The 17,558-nt window shown below is 41.5% G+C and overlaps 1 protein-coding gene across 8 annotated transcripts in view; it reads left to right on the forward strand.

The window, feature by feature from the left end:
* The window catches only part of LOC140469301 (SH2 domain-containing protein 3C-like), a 185,110-nt gene that overhangs the window by 151,479 nt on the left and 16,073 nt on the right, over positions 1-17,558 (forward strand). For all 8 annotated transcript variants that reach the window (XM_072565665.1, XM_072565667.1, XM_072565666.1 and 5 more), the window contains 2 exons: positions 7,582-7,710; positions 16,998-17,446. In XM_072565665.1, the coding sequence (XP_072421766.1) occupies positions 7,582-7,710; positions 16,998-17,446 (578 nt within the window). The remainder of the gene's footprint in view (positions 1-7,581; positions 7,711-16,997; positions 17,447-17,558) is intronic.

Genomic DNA, 17,558 nt, shown 5'->3' on the forward strand with positions numbered 1-17,558 from the left:
GACTTGGAAATATATTGCAGGTTCTTTTGCTGGGTTAAAATCTTGGAATTTTCTCTCCAATAGTGTTGTGAGTCATCCGACACAATGTGAACTGCAATGGTTCAAGAAAGCAGCTCACCACCATGCACTCAAGGGCAAATGGGGAAAGGGCAATAAATTCTAGCCCAGCCAGTGATGCCCACATCCTGTGCAAGAAGAAAAACAATTGGGTCAGGGGATCTTGTCAGCTTTTGGCCCCAGAAGATTTTTTTCTTAAGTAATTGCGACTGTTTTAAGTTTCTCTCTCCCTTTTCTTTCCTTATTTCTGCTACCCTTGGAATGTTTTGTCTTCTTCTGTGAAGATAGACCTAAATTATTTGTTCAAAATCGGTGCCATTTCCTTGTGTTCCTTCTTAACTCCCAGTCTAACCTTCTAAGGGATTACTCACTTTAATTTCCCCCCTTTTTTATGTACTTGCAGAAGCTTTTTCTGTTTTTATATTCTTTGCTAGTTTTCTTCCATATTCCAAATTTTTTTCCCTTTTACATTTTTTGTCATCCTTTTATATTTTCCCAATCTTCTGGCATATCATACAGTAAGATATCAGGTTTATATTTAACACCAGACTTTTAAAATAAGAATATAACAGAATCAGAGGTCTTCCCCGAGAAACTGAAGGGATTCTTCAGCCTTGCAGTGATGTTGAATCTCATTTCTGCCCTTTTCATAAAAGATGCTGAGTGTGTGGGATTGGCCTCCCCTGCCCTGTATATACAGGGCCAGCAGGTGCAGTATAAATGCTGCAAATCCCCAGGGACTGATTGCATTACAGTAACTTCCTGCCACTGTCGATATTTCTTACTTCGAGTGCATCTCTTTCTCTCACACACATTCATACATATAAAACACACACACACACGTGGATTAGTCCATTTCTACCACGGCAACAAATTCGTCAATTTCCATAATTTAATATTATTGCAAACCAAGAATCAGCCACTCTGTCTTAGCGCCTCTTACTCCCTCTCCGCTCTAATTTATTGAAGCAATCACAGCATTTTTTTTTCTGCTTGCCATCTTTATGTCGCTGCATATTGCTGGGGGTGGTGAAGGTGAGCTGTGTTATGCGGGGACAAAGCTGAAGGCTTGCGGTGAAACGCATTGTGTAGAGACGCAACGGAACCAGACATTACCTCATCCTTCTGCAGCCTCCTAGGCACAGAGTGACGGGGGAGGGGAGGGATGGAGAGAGCTGCATGAACCCAGACTGTGTCAGGTGCCTGAGTATTAGTAAAACCTCATCTTATTCATTCAGCTTGATTAATATTCAGAGCAGCATCAAACACAAAGAATATGTCTTGTTAAAGCACTTGTAGTCGTACCTATTCTCTTAATTTATACTGAGTGTCTATTAAAATATTCCTGAGATATTGCTGCTGCCAGGATGAAAAAGGAGCAATGTAAAAATCACTCATAAACTGATGGATTGTACTTGTTTTTAAAATGTGCCTTACTTGATAAATGGCATGATTTTTAGGTTGACTAATGGTCCTAATTGCTATCCTGCAGTCTATGGGAGGGCAGTTGAGGCATGGAAGATATTTTAGATTTTATATGAACACACCACCGTTACACTATTACAAATATTTATCACTCTTTCCTGCCACCACTCAATCTCATCTCTAAGTTCTTCCTCCAAAGGATATATTTGTCTTCCTGAAAAAGAGAGTAGGATTCTAGGGGATCCTAGCTGATAAAATGACTTATTTGTAGGAAAAGATGGCATAGTCTTTGGAAAGTCTCCCAGTATGTGATCAGTCCATCTCCATTCCTCCCCCTTGTCAAGTGACCTTCAGTCCCATTATGTTTCCCACTAAGACATTGCTTAGTTCTCTGGTCCCTTCCCATTGGACACTTACATTTTCTTTAGTCCAACCTATCCCTCAGCCCTGAGGAATTGCTTATTGTCCATTCTTTCAACCTGGCATTCTTCCAATTATCTTTGCCAATATTTGCTCCCCAAGAAACATCAGTTAAAAACAGATAATCAGGTCATTGTTTCATGGTTGTTTGGGAAGGGGGGGGGGGGGGAGGGACCTGGCTGTGCACAAATTGGCTGCCTCATTTACCCACATAAGTGACTACACTTCAAAAGTACATAATTGGCTGCAAAGCCTTTTGGCACTTGATGAGGTTGTGAAATATGCTGTACAAATACAAGTAATTTCTCTATACTATCTCCAGCATGCTGTAGAAGGGTATCTGCTTGCTGTTAAATATACTTTTAAGGAATATGTGGGGTGATAATGAGAGAACAACATTCCTCCATACACTTAACTGAGACAGTCGCTGTTCCCACACCCCACATGTTTCTAGTGGGTATGAATTAGAACTGTTTTATATGGTAATGAATGGCTGAATTGAAAACACTCATCATTAACTGGGACATGTAATTATCAGGCATTGGCTATTGTTTTGTCTTCCTCCTGATCTTGAAGAGCAATGGGAAAAGCTAACTGATAAGCAATTAATTAGAGTATACAATTAAACACTCCGGAATACTAAAATGTGTAACTGGGTTCAAGGGGATGGATTTTATTAGCAGGAAAGTATTAGACGCTGATCCATTCAAACTGCACCATTCAAAAAGGGTTGCAAGGGACATTACTTAATTTGTTGTTTGAGGTTCAAGGGTCACAGTTCAGCCCTGTTGTACAGGCTCACAGAACATGTCACTAATGACGAATCAGCTGCCTTAGAGGGAACCCCACATAACAAATGATACATTCAATAGGCCAAGCACAGGTCTGGTATCCAGCTGTTCAGCTTTGTAAAGTGTGATACAAATGCCCTAATAAAACTAAGATAATAGTCCATTTCCCCACGGATGTACTTTAAGACACAGAATAGCTTCCATTTGCTCAGTTTACACTAATACCAGCTTTGGATCAATCTTGCACAATGCTCAGTTGTCCAAAGTCTTGATTTTATGATAGGATACAGTATACATGATGAAACATCAGTCCATGATCTCAGAATTTCAGAGCTAAGCCTCAGAATTCACAGAAGATGTGGCTATGTATTTGCCTTTTATTGAAGCATCTGCCCTCACAATGCAAATGGGGGAATCCCAAAGCCTTGAAAACCACATATAATATCAGGTACTTCTGTAATGTTAGCAATCCAGACTAATGCCACCAAGCTCCCCCAGGTATGGCCTTGCACATTTCTCTGTTATAAGGTTGCTGGGTAGATTAGATTTTAACGAGGCAATACTGTATACACTTACATAGTGCACTTGATATACTTAAAATGTCCAATGCTACTTCACAGGAATGTAATCAGACAGAATCAGAGGAGACCGAACCAAAGAATGAGATATTAGGACAGGTGACAAAAATCTTGTCCAACGAAGCAGCACCTTCAAACTGGAAAGAGAGCTGGAGGCAGTGAAGTTTAGGGTGGGAATTCCAGAGATTTGGATCCAGATGGCTGAAAGCGCAGTCACTAATAGTGGGCTGAAAGAAGTAGAGTATGCATTAAATGTCAGATTTGCAGGAATGCGGAGTTCTTGGAGAACTATGGGAGAGATCACAGATATGGGAAGGTGTGAGGTCATAGCGGAATTTGAACAAGAAGATAAGAATTTTAAAATTGACATAGCTGCTTTGACATTAGTTCTGGGTATCCTACACTTTACATTGTATGTAGCCTAATTTCAGGGCATATATCCTTAACTCGGTCTGATTCTGGCATAGAAATAATTAACTGCATGGTCTTAGTTTTTGTGGTGTGGATGATATTCCAACTGGAGGATAAGATTAGATTCCCTACAGCGTGGGAACAGGCCCTTCAGCCCAACCAGTACATACCGACTCTCCGAAGAGTAACCCACCCAGACCCATTTCCCTCTGACTAATGCACCTAACACTATGGGCAACTTAGCATGGCCAATTCACCTGACCTGTACATCTTTGGACTGTGGGAGGAAACCCACGCAGACTCAGGGAGAATGTGCAAACTCCACACAGACAGTCATTTGAGGCTTGAATCGAACCTGGGTCACTGGCGCTGTGAGGCAGCAGTGCTAACCACTGAGTCACCATGCCACCAGTGTAGCCTGTTCAAAGAATTTTAAATCTGATTCCTCATCCTGCCCCAGGTTTTGCCTATTTTCTTCACTCCTCATTCAAAAGTGATGAAGATGGTGTAGAACTTTGACAAGTGAGTGTAATGGACATACCCTCTCCGCCCCCACCCCACTCCAGCCTATCACCCTCACCTTGACCTCCCTCCACCTATCGCATTTCCAACGCCCCTCCCCCAAGTCCCTCCTCCCTACCTTTTATCTTAGCCCACTGGACACACTTTCCTCATTCCTGAAGAAGGGCTGATGCCCGAAATGTCGATTCTCTTGTTCCTTGGATGCTGCCTGACCTGCTGCGCTTTTCCAGCAACACATTTTCAGCTCTGATCTCCAGCATCTGCAGTCCTCACTTTCTCCCCTAATGGACATAGACAAAGGTAGAGTAATGGGAGATAAAATTCAATGCAGAAAAAGTGTGAAGTGATTCTTTTTGATATAAAGAACACAAAGATGCAAATATAAAATACGGGGTACAGCATTGGTAGAAGAGATACAGCAATAAAGAGACTTGGGCATATGTGCCTTGAAGGCACAGGACAGTTTTTGATTGTGGTTAATAAAACATTCAATCTCCTTGGCTTTAGAAGTAGAGGCATAAAATTCAAGAATAAAGAGGTGATGTCAAACATATATCATAAACACTGGTTTGGCCCCAACTGGAGTACTGCATCCAGTTCTGGACGCTACAGTTTAGGGCAACATTAGAGAGAGTGCAGTTAAGATTCACAAGAATAGTTCCAGGTATGAAAAACTTTAGCACCATACATAGATTGAACAAGTTAGGACTGGATTATTTTCTTCAGAGAAAAGAAGGCTGAAAAGAGGTATTCAAAATCATGAGGGGTCTGGACAGAGTAGATAGGGAGAAACTGTTCCACCTGTGGAAGGATCAGGAATAAGAGGATGCAAATTCAACATAGTTAGAAGCACATTAAAGAAGCAAAGGTGACGTGAGAAAAAAACATTTTTACACAGCAAGTGGTTAAGATTTGGTGTATGCTATCATTCCTGAAGAAGGGCTGATGCCCGAAACGTCGATTCTCCTGTTCCTTGGATGCTGCATGACCTGCTGCGCTTTTCCAGCAACACATTTTCAGCTCTGTATGCTGTCTGAGACTATGGTGGAGTCAGGTTCAGTCAAGGCACTCACAAGGAAATTGGAATAATATCCAAAGGTGAAAACCATGCAAGGTTAGGGGGAGAAGGCAGGAAGGTGTCACTCGCTGAATTGTTCATTTGGTGCAAACATTATGGCCAAATGGTCTCTTTCTGTGCTGTAACTATTTTGTGATTCTGTGATGAGCCACTTGAGCTGGTTAAACAGCTGTAGTAAATCTGGTAGGAGTGCCTGTCAGAGATCTACAGTAAACTGGAGTGATGATGCTTCCTCGGAGGGATTGTACTTTGCCTCACTTGCTGACTACCCAACAAATGTAGTGTTGATGTGAAGTGAACGACATGGCTGCAATAGTTGTAGCCTCAGTACTTCTGACCATCTCTGAGCCCCTTTCATTTCACTCTTTTTTTTACTTCTTTCCTTGGTGCACCGTAGTCTGTAATCTCTTCAAGGCTTTTTCTCTTTCACTTGATCATTCAACCCTTTATTCATTTATCATTTCTTCATACCGATTTTCAGCCTATTCTTTCTCCACCCTCCTGAACATCTGATCTGGCTGCTAACAGGAGCCTGATGATCGGATCTCACCTGTCTCCTGGAAATCATAACTCGCAGAAGAGCTGGGTAAAGATAAAACATTATATCACCAGTTGACCTGGACTTGTACTGTGGGCTGCGTATTTGCCGCCACAGAAACAGTTCTGGGGATCATAAACCAAAAGAACTGCAGTTGCTGGAAATCAAAATCAAAAATCAGAATTCAGAAATTGCTGGAAAAGTTCAGCAGGTCTGGTTGCATCTGTGGAGAGAAATCAGAGGTTAATGTTTTGGGTCCAGTAACTCTTCTTCAGAGCTCAACACCACAACAGAATACATCATATTCACTCAACAGAATCAAAGGCAAACTGTCCTGGGTCAGCTAGTAAATCAGGATGCAGCAGGTGAATGAGATAAATAAAAATTAATGCCGTCACCGCAAACACTGATCAGCTAATTTCAGAGAAATTCTGATTCAATACATTTATGAGGTCCTGGTTATATTGTGATCCCATTTATGTAATGCACACTTCAGTATAACATATTTTCCTTATAATAACCCTCATTGTAAAAATAGCAGACACACCACACTCCCTTTATAAAATACATCCTTTCGTACAAGTCTGAAACTTAGACTGCTCCTTCAGCACACTCTTGTTGGATTTAAAAAGCCTTTCCAACACTGGAGATTATTCTTCACAGTTCCATGAGCAAGGATATGACAAAGGATGTCTGTGACTCCTTCTGTTCCAGTAACCGGAGTAAATATCTTTTGATACACTTTGATGTTACACACTTTTTCCCAGAAAGACTAATGCAGAGAAGATCTATTGTATTTATTTAATTTCCTAAATTAGAGGGAAGTAACTCCCATTGATAATTTTTTTCTTGGTATTTTTCTTAATTACATTTGATACTGCAGGTAAAAATAACTTTAAGTTTAAACATCGCTTTTTATGACTAATGGAGCCAGATAATGGAGAATATTTACCTTCAGGAACTATTTTGCACCATTGCATGTTTTATTATCTATATTAATGTTAGTTGTTGACCTATATTACTCTCTGAGTTTATAGTGAAGCATAAACCAGCCCCCAAACTCCTGTTGTCTGAGTGACAGAGTTTGTGTGGAAATGTTTTGCACCTCCTGAATTGTCTCCATTGGAATGTATTCTCAATGGATTAGTTATTGGAAAGCCAAAGTGTTCTGTGTATTAGTCTGAAACTTATCAAAAATTGACAAATGTCATGGAGGATTTCTCTCTGTCAGGCTGAGTATGCTTTCTCTGAGTTCCTATTACTTATGGTCTTACTTGTGAATGGTTGATCATTTGAAATACATGGGAGCCCAAAATGTCAGTAATATCTGTTCATTTTAGGGAATTGTTTCAAGTAGATATAGACTTTGTCAAAGCAGGATTCAAAACTTGTTTTTAACTCATTCATTGAATGTGAGTGCCACCAGCTTGGCAAGAATTTATTGCCCATCCTGAAATGCTAAACAAGGTGGTTGTGAGCTGTCTTCTTGAATTGTTACTGTCCATGGGGTATTCTGACAGTGTTGTTAGGAAAAAAGGTTCCAGGTTTTTGATCCAACAACAGTGAAGGAACAGCAACATGATTCAAGTCAGGATATTATGATTTATAGACTGATTATAGAATTTGGTAGAGCCAACAGATACTACAGATCAGAACTGGGTGACAGGCATTGAAAACAAATTGCAGTCAATAAACAGGGCATAATTCAGAGACTACAAATTATTGATTTCACTAGCGTCTAGTTTCTCTTATCTCCTGCAGTTTTCAAAAGACAAATACATCCTGGATTCCAGCCCTGAAAAACTGCACAAAGAGTTGGAGGAGGAGCTGAAACTGAGTACTACAGACCTACGGAGTCACGCCTGGTACCATGGACGCATCCCACGGGAGGTAAGTATTATTGAAGAAATGACACTTCACATTATTTTTGTATTCATGAAGAAGAGAAGAGAACTCTAAGCCTTTTCTTTTATATTACAGTGCAGGGTATATTGGAAATTATTATAACAAAGGATGTTATGTATATTGGAGAGTATTGTATCAAAGAGTATAGTATTCAGCATAGTTATCAAACAGAACATTTTGCAAAATATAATTTCAGTAGCTTCCCCAATGTGTTGTCATTGTTGTATGTTTTAAAGTTGAATTATATAGTTTTGTCAGTTTATACCTCAGTGTAGAAATCATGCTCCTTCCTCTATATCTCCGATCCCTTTTAGACAGCTGCCAAACACTTATGAGTTCAGGCTCCCCTGGGGGGCAAAGGTGGTTGGGAGAGAGTTAAGATGCCAAAGATGACAGCCAAAAAAATAGCAGAGCTTCTAGCTTTTGTGAATGTCAGAAAACAATTAGATGACAGCATTCATTGGCATTTAATTTTCACATTTTGCCTGCAAATTCTTTTGGCCAGCTCTGAAATGCATGAGTGGCTTAATGCTGGCAACTTGGTTTACACTGCGGCAGTCATTCAGCTAAAATACAAATATTTGAAAACCCAAGTATTTGGGCCTGGATATTTATGTGGCAAGTACTGTGTGCTGACCGACTGGAATCAGCACTTTCCACACTAAACAGCCTTTACAATTCTGTCAAAATATTTTGACTCTTCAATAGTTGAAAATCTATTTCTCCAGTCTATGTACTCAGTCCTTTTTAGGATATATGTCTAGATTTTATGTTAAGTCCACAGGGCTTGTAAACATTTTATAGGCTTCCACAGTATTGCATTAGGCAAGATACTGGAGTTGTACTTCAGCACAAACCTTCAGCAAAAGATGCAAGGGAATTGGAAGGGCACCATCATCATAAAAAAGAGGAAAACAAATCTGCTTCTCTTTCCTACTGGCTTTAAAAAAGAAAATCCAATTGCTCAAGCCTAAGGATAAGAATCTTCAACAACTGTGTCATGTGTATTGATGCCAAGATCCTTGAGTAAACGGAAGTCATCCTTCCGATTCTTCTATATGTAGTTTAAAACTTGGACTACATATAGATGCCATTTCAAGGCCTTGGAGAAGTACCATCAACACTGTGGAGGCAGGTTCTCTGCATCAGCTGGGAGTTCAGGCATACTGACATTAGCAAATGTAAAGAAGCCAAGAGCACCATCATCAAGGCCATGATTATCTATAACCAATTCCATTGTCCTAGCCACATGCTTAGGATGCCCGAGTTCTGACTGCCAAAGCAAATCTAAGGAAGGTGGTTGAACAGGAGGAGGACTGAGAAGTGCTTCAAAGACTCCCTAAAAGCTTTCCTTAAGAAATGCAACCTAGACATCAATATCCTCACTCAGAAGAAACTGACTTGGACGGAACTTCCTGTATGAAGGGACGCAATTCTTCAAGTTCACTTATTGACGAGGAATTATGGAAAAGAAACCTGAAAAAGGAATGTCAGCAGACTCAAGGCCAAGGACAAATCTCACATTCTGGAAACACTTGCTCTAGGATTGGGCTCATCGGCCACACAAGGACCCTCAGAGTTCATGATCAGTGACATGGAATTTCCTAGGTGGATGATCTTACTCATTAATGAGTGATTGCCAACAAAACAGAATTAAAAAAATTAAATGTATATATTTATGTATGTTTGTGATTTAATAAAATTTAAATGGACAAAAATTAAAATAGGAAAATGCAAATTATTGTACTTGCATATTATTAGGAAGGAATGAAAAAAAAGATTTGCATTTAAATAGTGCTTTTCATGACCACTGAATATCTTAAAGTGCTTTACCAATGAAATACTTTTTGAAGTATAATTACTGTTGTAATGTAGGAAACATGCAGCTGCCTGTTGGAATAACTAAAATGAAGTTGAAAGAGACCATGGTGCCTTAGTATAACCAGTATAAACCAGTAGTCAACAAAGTCAATGAGATATTGAAGGATATTTCGCACACTAAAGAACACCTGAGAGAACCTTTGCATAAACGTTATTATGCTTTTGGGGGTCAGTTAGCATAGATGGCTGGACAGCTGATTTGTGATGCAGAGTGATACCAAAAGCATGGGGTCAATTCTGGCTGAGGCTACCATTAAGGACTCTCCTTTTCAACTTTTTCCTTCAAGGATTTTGGTATCAGTACAGATAATGCGGTTGTTGAAGATTCGCATCCTTAGGCTTGAGCAATTGGATTTTCTTTTCTACAGCCAGTAGGAAAGAGAAGCAGATATATGGTGAGCCTCAGCATAAACTACCACCAATCATCACTCTCTCTCTAATGAGAGAGAGCCCATGATCCGGTAGGACTATGGCAACTTTACCTTTGATTGTGCTTTGATCAGATTCCAACTCTGAGATACGGGGGAGAACAATGAAGTAATGGAGTTGTGAAGGAAAAACACAAGACTAATCCTGAATGTCAGGGTCTTAAGTCATAACGGAAGAGTGGAGGACCTTTGGCCCTTTAAGTTTAAAAGGAAGCATTTGAGAAGTGATCTTAATGAAATAGGTACGAGATTATTCAGAATATGATAAAGGTAATTTTAGAAAACTAAGATAAATTTGACAAATATGAGAAAAGGATACAGTTTCAAACTAGGAAAAGGAGAAATTTGATATCAAGACTGATAAAGATTTTTCTTTCATACACAAGTTATTTATAAAAAGAGTGGAGTTTCAAATAGAGCAGAGCAGGTGAAAGTTTTGGAAGTTGAGGGAACAACTGGTAGTGTTGAAATGATAGAACAAGAGGGTTTTTGTGGATTGGTAAGTTATGATGGATCTAATTGTCATCTTCCTCAGTAATTATCTTGCGATTTTTAAAGATGCTCGACAGTTTATAACAATATTCTTCTGGCCACTATTTTATAATTAGAGTAAATTGGTTACTATCTCCTGAAGCCAGAGAATGTAAGAGAATTTGTCTGACATTTATACACTGAGATGGCATAATTTTTAGGTGTAGTTCCTGTTCACAAAATTTCCATGATTCAGTTAGTGCTTTCAAGGTAAAGCATTTGACAAGGAAAACAAAAGTCAGTTACCGGAAATGAATCAGATTCAAAAACAAATTGAAATGTCAAGGTGATAGCTCCCTTGAGTACTTCTATGAATATGAATTGAGCGATCAAGAGAGATAGTCACCTAAAAGCCGAGTAAACAACTGCAATAGATTTTCTGCTTTTCCTCTGCATGAAAATGGTTTGACATTTTTACTGCTGTGTGCACTACTGACATAAATATACACCACAGAGTGGCGCGTCTGAGGCACAGCTGACAGCCAAACATGCAGTCAACTTCTCAGTTTCTTCAACTGTAATCCTTCATTATATGCTTGTTTTTCTATGAATTCTGTGGCCATCCAGGCAAGATGCAAAATGGTGGAACAAACTGTTTCTTTACGTACCTGCAATAGTGATGAATGCTGACAGGTCAGGTACAGCTCAATAAAGCACCTTCTATTCTGCTCCAACAATGTGTCAGTCTCAACCATCTAGTGTACCATTCTGGCATTGTTCCATTTCTTGTTTAGGAAAGCTGTATGATCACAAACATGCTTTATAATGAGAGGTTGCTGGACAGTGATCAGGAGCAGAAATGCTGGCTGATTTTCCCCAACTCCTGATGTACAGATATTAAGGCTGATGATAGTAGCACAGCATCAAGTGCAGGTGAAATGTGAGACTTCCCAAATTTGTACGACTAGTTACCACATGGAGAGCCATGATGGCTGAATCTTACAAGTTTTGGCTAAGCGTCAATTTTGTTGTGTTTCATGGAAGGTTTCTCTCTATGAGGCCTAGTGAGGTTACTCACCACAGCATCCCAAACTTGCCTGTTTAACTATCCACTATGCATCTATGATTCCCCCGAAGTCCGATGCTAGCCCGATTCTACCACTCACCATTGAAGGAACTCACAACTCATCGGATCTCTTGGAATAGACTGACATTTCGGGAGCCAGCACCATCTTTAAACCCTTGACTAAGCACTGGTATTGTAGATTATACTCTCACTGGCAAAACAGCCCCAGCAAATGCTGCTCATAGCACATAACTGGCACAGTTGAGAGGTTCTGGCACATGCAGCTCCATTTTCTTGCCCCGTCACTGTTTAACCACCTAGTCACATAGCTTACTTGTCGTTAGCCACATCCCATTCTACTAACCTCTCCATGTCACCTCTACTCTGTCTCTGATTCCCATTGCAGACCAGCATCTTATCATTTATCCAGTGGGGTACAGTCAGAGACCGGCAAGCATTTGGACAGAGATGAACTTTTCTTCATCAAAAGTGAACTGAAGAAAAATTAATAGAATCTGCAGTTTTCCCCCACAGTGCAAGTGAAATACTGGCATGATGACCAAAGACTATTTTACAGTACGCAATTGTCAGTCACCTCTACTGGAACTGGATGTTAGTCAGGTCCTGTCTGACATGTAGCACTTGATGCAGCTGAGCACTATCATGCACAAAGAGAACTTCCTCTAGCTTAATGTCTTTATCCTCTTCCTCAGAAGACAGCTTCTGCTCTCCCAGTTTCTCAGTGTCCAACCCATCATTCTTGTTGCCTGCTTCAGTTATGGACAGCACAGCGCTCCAGGATGATGTGGCACACTCTATTTGGAATATATTGCAGGTCCCTCCTATGACTGTTCCAAGCAGCAGAACCACATCTTCAGTAGCCCTATTGTCAACTCCATCATGGCCATAGTCAAAATAAGGCATCATTGTATTTGTTCTCACAACAGACAGGGAAGCTGCATAGTGGTGTCATCAGCCATGGTTGCAGTGGGCAGGCCATTTCCCCCCCAGGGAACAGCCTTGTAAAGTATCTGAACCCTCAAATGCAGCAGGTACACAAGGGTTCTCTGGGATGTAAGGATTGTGGGCAGTTGCCAGGTTAGTGGGTACACAACTCCAAGAATTGAAATCTGCTCATTAGTGGAATGGAAGGCCTTCCTATTGATGAACTCTGCCCGCTCTCTCAGTGTTAATGTGTGGAGTTGATATCATCTGCACCTGTGGAATGCCATAATTTCCAAATCCTACTGCCCAGACTGCAGCACTGACCTCATGATAGGGAAGCAAAATGGACCTGTCTGATTTTACACAGAAGGCACCAGTCACTGTCCTGATGTATTTGTAGGTGCACAACTCTCACACAGGTTGCCCAATACACCCTGGAAGCAGCCAGTTGCATAAAGGTTCAAAGCCACTGTCACCATCACAGCTCCTGGGAGAGGATGCCTCCCCTTCCTGTAGGTCTCAGCTCCTGATCTAGCAGCTGGTACAATTCCATTATAGTGTCCCAAGACATATGCAGCCTGCATCAAAACTGCATCATGAGGAAATAGATTTAAAGATGAAAGACTCTGGTCCTCCTGTCAACCAACACATCCTGACATTCCCTATAGCTCCACCCACTTCTTGCATCTGCTTTCACCTTCTTAGCAAGGCAGCCATACGACCAACATCACACAATGGCTGGGCCCATGGCTCCTGTTGGCAGAAACCTATGTTGGGAACATAGGGAACAGAACATAACAGGTACTTAGCACAGAGAAGGTTCAGCGCTGGCAAACCCTACAGATAATGGTGGCACACACTGCTCTATAACCATAAGAAATGCTACATCCTGAAGATGAGGGCCACTTATGGAGTTTTCAAGGCTCTTTGGGAAAGCCACCTGCTTGGCGGAGGGGCTGCATTGAATAAGTGAGCAATTCAGAACAATCTCTGGGATTGTTCCATGCACTCTGAACACTTCCCACCCCAGCCCCACATCAACCATGGAAGTTATTATTACATACAGTCAGGTTTATCATTATACTCAGAGTGAACGTGTAGAGGGGATCAGTTCTGTGCACCACAGTGCTGTTGGAAGTCTGATTAGTAATGTGTTTTTGTGGCCAGTATCTGCCTCTTTTGAAGTTGGTGGTGCGTTCATTGAGATCTTCGTGTGCAATTTGCAAGGACCAGTGACATGATGGACATCACCTGTGACCAGCATTTGAAACCCCCCCCCGCCCCCTCACCTCCCCCCCCAAATTGTGTGCATTTCAATGAAATGATTGCAAGTGCAGTTTGCTCCTTTGATGTCCTCCTGTCCAGCAGAAGTGGGGCCTGCCATTTAAACCATCAAACTGACACTGACATCCCCCAGTGCTCCTGGTCACTGTTCCAGGTTTTATGAGTTGCAAGCTGCTTCTAAAAAATGGCGAGTAATGGTAGAGAATGCAGCTTGCAGTGGACACCCTCAGCACTGGGCTCTACCAGGATTCTTCCATGTGCCCTTTTACTTTGCATTTCCTGAACAGCCCATTTCCACTCATCCCTCCCCTACATACATCCCCTGAGCCCCAACATTACACTTTAAAGATGCCCTTTGTGGTCCCACTCTCCCCCTTAGCCTTCCATGTTTTCCCATTCTGTACTGCTTACTCTCTTTGTATCTTTACTTTTCCCCCTTCATTGCACTTTTCCCCACCTTAACAGATGCTTATGCTCCCCACTCCCTCAACTTGAATGCTCCCACTACCTATTGCCATAGATCTATAGTCTTTGCCATCAACCCCCATTCCCTGATTAACCCCCATTCCCCTTTCATCAATTGAGTAATCTCTTGGCCAATGACCAACTTTGATAGACAGACCCTGGACTGCTGTCGCTCCCTGACAGACAACATGCAAGTCTCCTGACTGCTTCTGATAGACCTACGGGATTGACCAATGCTAACTCCTTTGTCTGGAGATGGACATATCCCATGAACATGACTACTCAAAGTGGACAACTGACTGTGAGCCAGCCCCTGGATTGTGTGCAGATTTCACTCTTAGCTGATACTATCATGACACCGCTGAGTAATAGCAGACTCCCTTGATTAGGAGTACTACCCACCCACCCCCGTATTTTGAAATGGCCATCACTGTAGGTGTGGTGCTACTGTCTCACTGTGGCATACAGCAAGCTATCCACCCTTGGACTTATTACTACTGACAAGCGTGACGAGTAGCTTGGCTCTGTGTGAGTGTGAAATAGCAAGTCAGTACAGCAGCACTGTAGGGTTTTGGCTCTGGCTTAAGTGCCGTCATGTTAAAAGACATGGCAAGCAGGAATGCAGGTAGGCACTAAGTGATTGAGCACTAAGAGAGCAAGCGAGCAGCCCTGAGATACAATCTGAGATACAGTCTGGTCCAATCTGTACGCTGGGCCTTGGTCCCTGTGTAATGTACCCTTGCTACAGCACTTCAATGCTACTTGCCATTGTGCCCCTAAGTGCAGCTTTAAAGGATCTGAATCAAGGAGTGAATCAGAGAGATGCCGTGAGGGTTCTGGAAGGCTGGCAGTTGTCAGATGCCAATCCAGAGGAGCAGGTGGCAAGCTGAAGTCACCAGTTACCTGATCTGACTTCCATGGCAGGCATTGTCAATGACTTGCTTCCTCATGGATTGTGACAGAATAGTAAGTTGTACAGTAATGAGGTGAGATTCATTGTTAATTAAGCTATTAAGTAATTGTGCCTTTTAATAGGCAGCTTGTGTTGTTTGGTGAAAATTTTGTCTCAATGCTAACAAATGTACTGTAGCCAAGTTTGCAGATGGTGCAATAATAGGTGGGAAGATAAGTGGTTAGGATGACACCAAAACTTGGCAGATAGACTATAATGTGGGAAAATGTGAAGTTATGTGCTTTGGTAGGAAGAATAGGAGCTCAATGTTACTTAAATGGAAAAAGACTGCAGAAAGATGCAGCATTGAGGAATTTGGGAGTCCTCATCCATAAATCACAAAAGGCTACAACCAAAGATCAGTGGGTAATGGGAAAGGTACATGGAATGCTGTCCTTTATTTCAAAGGAAATACAGTATAAAAGTGGGGAGATTTTCATAAAACTATGGAAAACCCTAGTCATGCCACAGCTGGAATATTGTGAACATCTTTGGGCCCCTTAACAAAAGGAAAGATATATTGGTATTGAAGGTAATACAAAGAAGATTCACTAAGCCTCATACTAGGTATGGAGAAACTATCTTATAAGGAGAATCATAGAGTTATACAGCATGGAACAGACTCTTTGGTCAAGTTGTCCGCACCAACTAGATATCCTAAACTGATCTAGTCCCATTTGCCAGCATTTGACCCGTATCACTCAAATTCCTAACAATTCATGTATCCATCTAGATGCCTTTTAAATTTTGTATTGTACCTGCCTTCACCACCTCTTCCCGCAGCTCATTCCATACACACACCACACTCTGCGTGAAAAAGTTGCCTCTCAGGTCCCTTCTAAATCTTTCCCCACTCACCTTAAACCTATGCCCTCTAATTTTGGACTCCCCTACCTTGGGAAAGAAGATCTTAGGTTGAGTAGCTTAGGCTTATACTCATTGGAATTTGGAAGAATGAAAGGTGGCCTTATTGAAACATACATGATTCTTGGGGAATTGACTGGGTAGTTGTAGAAAGGTTGTTTCCCCTTGGAGGAGAGTGTAGAACCAGAGGATATAATCTCAGACTGAGAGGTCACACATTTAAGGCAGAAATGATTAGGAATTTCTTCTCTCAAAAGGTAATGAACCTGTGAAATTCTTTACCACAGAAGGCTGCTGAGACTGGGTTATTAATTATATTCAAGGCTGAGAGAGTGAGATTTTCAAACAGTAAAGGAATCAGGGGTTAAAGGAAAAAGACAGGAAGGTGAAGTTAAGGATTATCTCATCAGCCATGATCTCATTGAATGGTGGAGTAGACTCAACAAGCTGAATGGTCTACTTCTGTTCCCATATCTTATGGTCTTATGGTAACTCTGTTTGAAAATACAGTGACACTGAGAAAGGCCTTGCCTGTTTTCTCATGCATTTCTCCAGATTTCTCATCATAACCCACTTTATTCAGCTCTCTGTAAAAATCCACCAAATGAGTCCATCAATGGAGATGATGTTGAGGCATTGGCTGTTAGAGTTTATGAAGCATTGAGTGAGGTTAGAAATTGGAAAAGCTGAACTCTAACTCTCACCAAGAAGCTGTTGAGGTTAATTGAAAAATGTCAAAACTGCGATTAATGGATGTTTGTTTCAGTAATGATAATAAAGCTTATGGAACCATGCCAGGTAAATGGCCATCAACTGTGAACTAATTGAATGGTGTTACAAGCTCAATGGAGTGAGTCCTATCCTCATATTCCTGGACTCTATTTTTTAAAACAAAAATCAACTCTTTATTTTTTAGGTTTCTGAGAACCTGGTCCAGAAGAATGGAGATTTCCTCATTCGTGACTCACTCACATGTGTTGGTGATTATGTGCTGACCTGTCGATGGAAAAATGAACCCCTGCATTTCAAAATCAACAAGGTGATGATCAAACCTAATGAGACCTACACCCGCATCCAGTACCTGTTCGAGAGGGAGAGCTTTGACAACATCCCTGCCCTGGTCAGGTTTTACGTTGGGAACCGCAAACCGGTCTCTGAGCAGAGCGGTGCTGTTATCTACACTCCAATCAACCGCACCCTCCCTCTCCGCTACCTGGAGGCCAGCTATGGACTGTCCAATGGGAAACATGGCCTGACCCACCCACCAACCAACCAGAAAGGTGGATACATCAAGAGGCGCAGCGTGACTATGACGGACGGTCTGACGTCTGACAAGATGATCCGCAGTGACAGCTGTGGCAATAGGTAAATGCCTGGGGTTTTAAAATCCAGAAAAAAGCCTCATCTTCCCCTCCAAAGAAAACAAGGGTCAGCTTATTAGACAATAGCCCTGTAAAAAGCTCTGTCTCTGTGTAGA

The sequence above is a fragment of the Chiloscyllium punctatum genome, chromosome 49, assembly GCF_047496795.1.
Source record: "Chiloscyllium punctatum isolate Juve2018m chromosome 49, sChiPun1.3, whole genome shotgun sequence".
Lineage (NCBI taxonomy): Eukaryota > Metazoa > Chordata > Chondrichthyes > Orectolobiformes > Hemiscylliidae > Chiloscyllium > Chiloscyllium punctatum.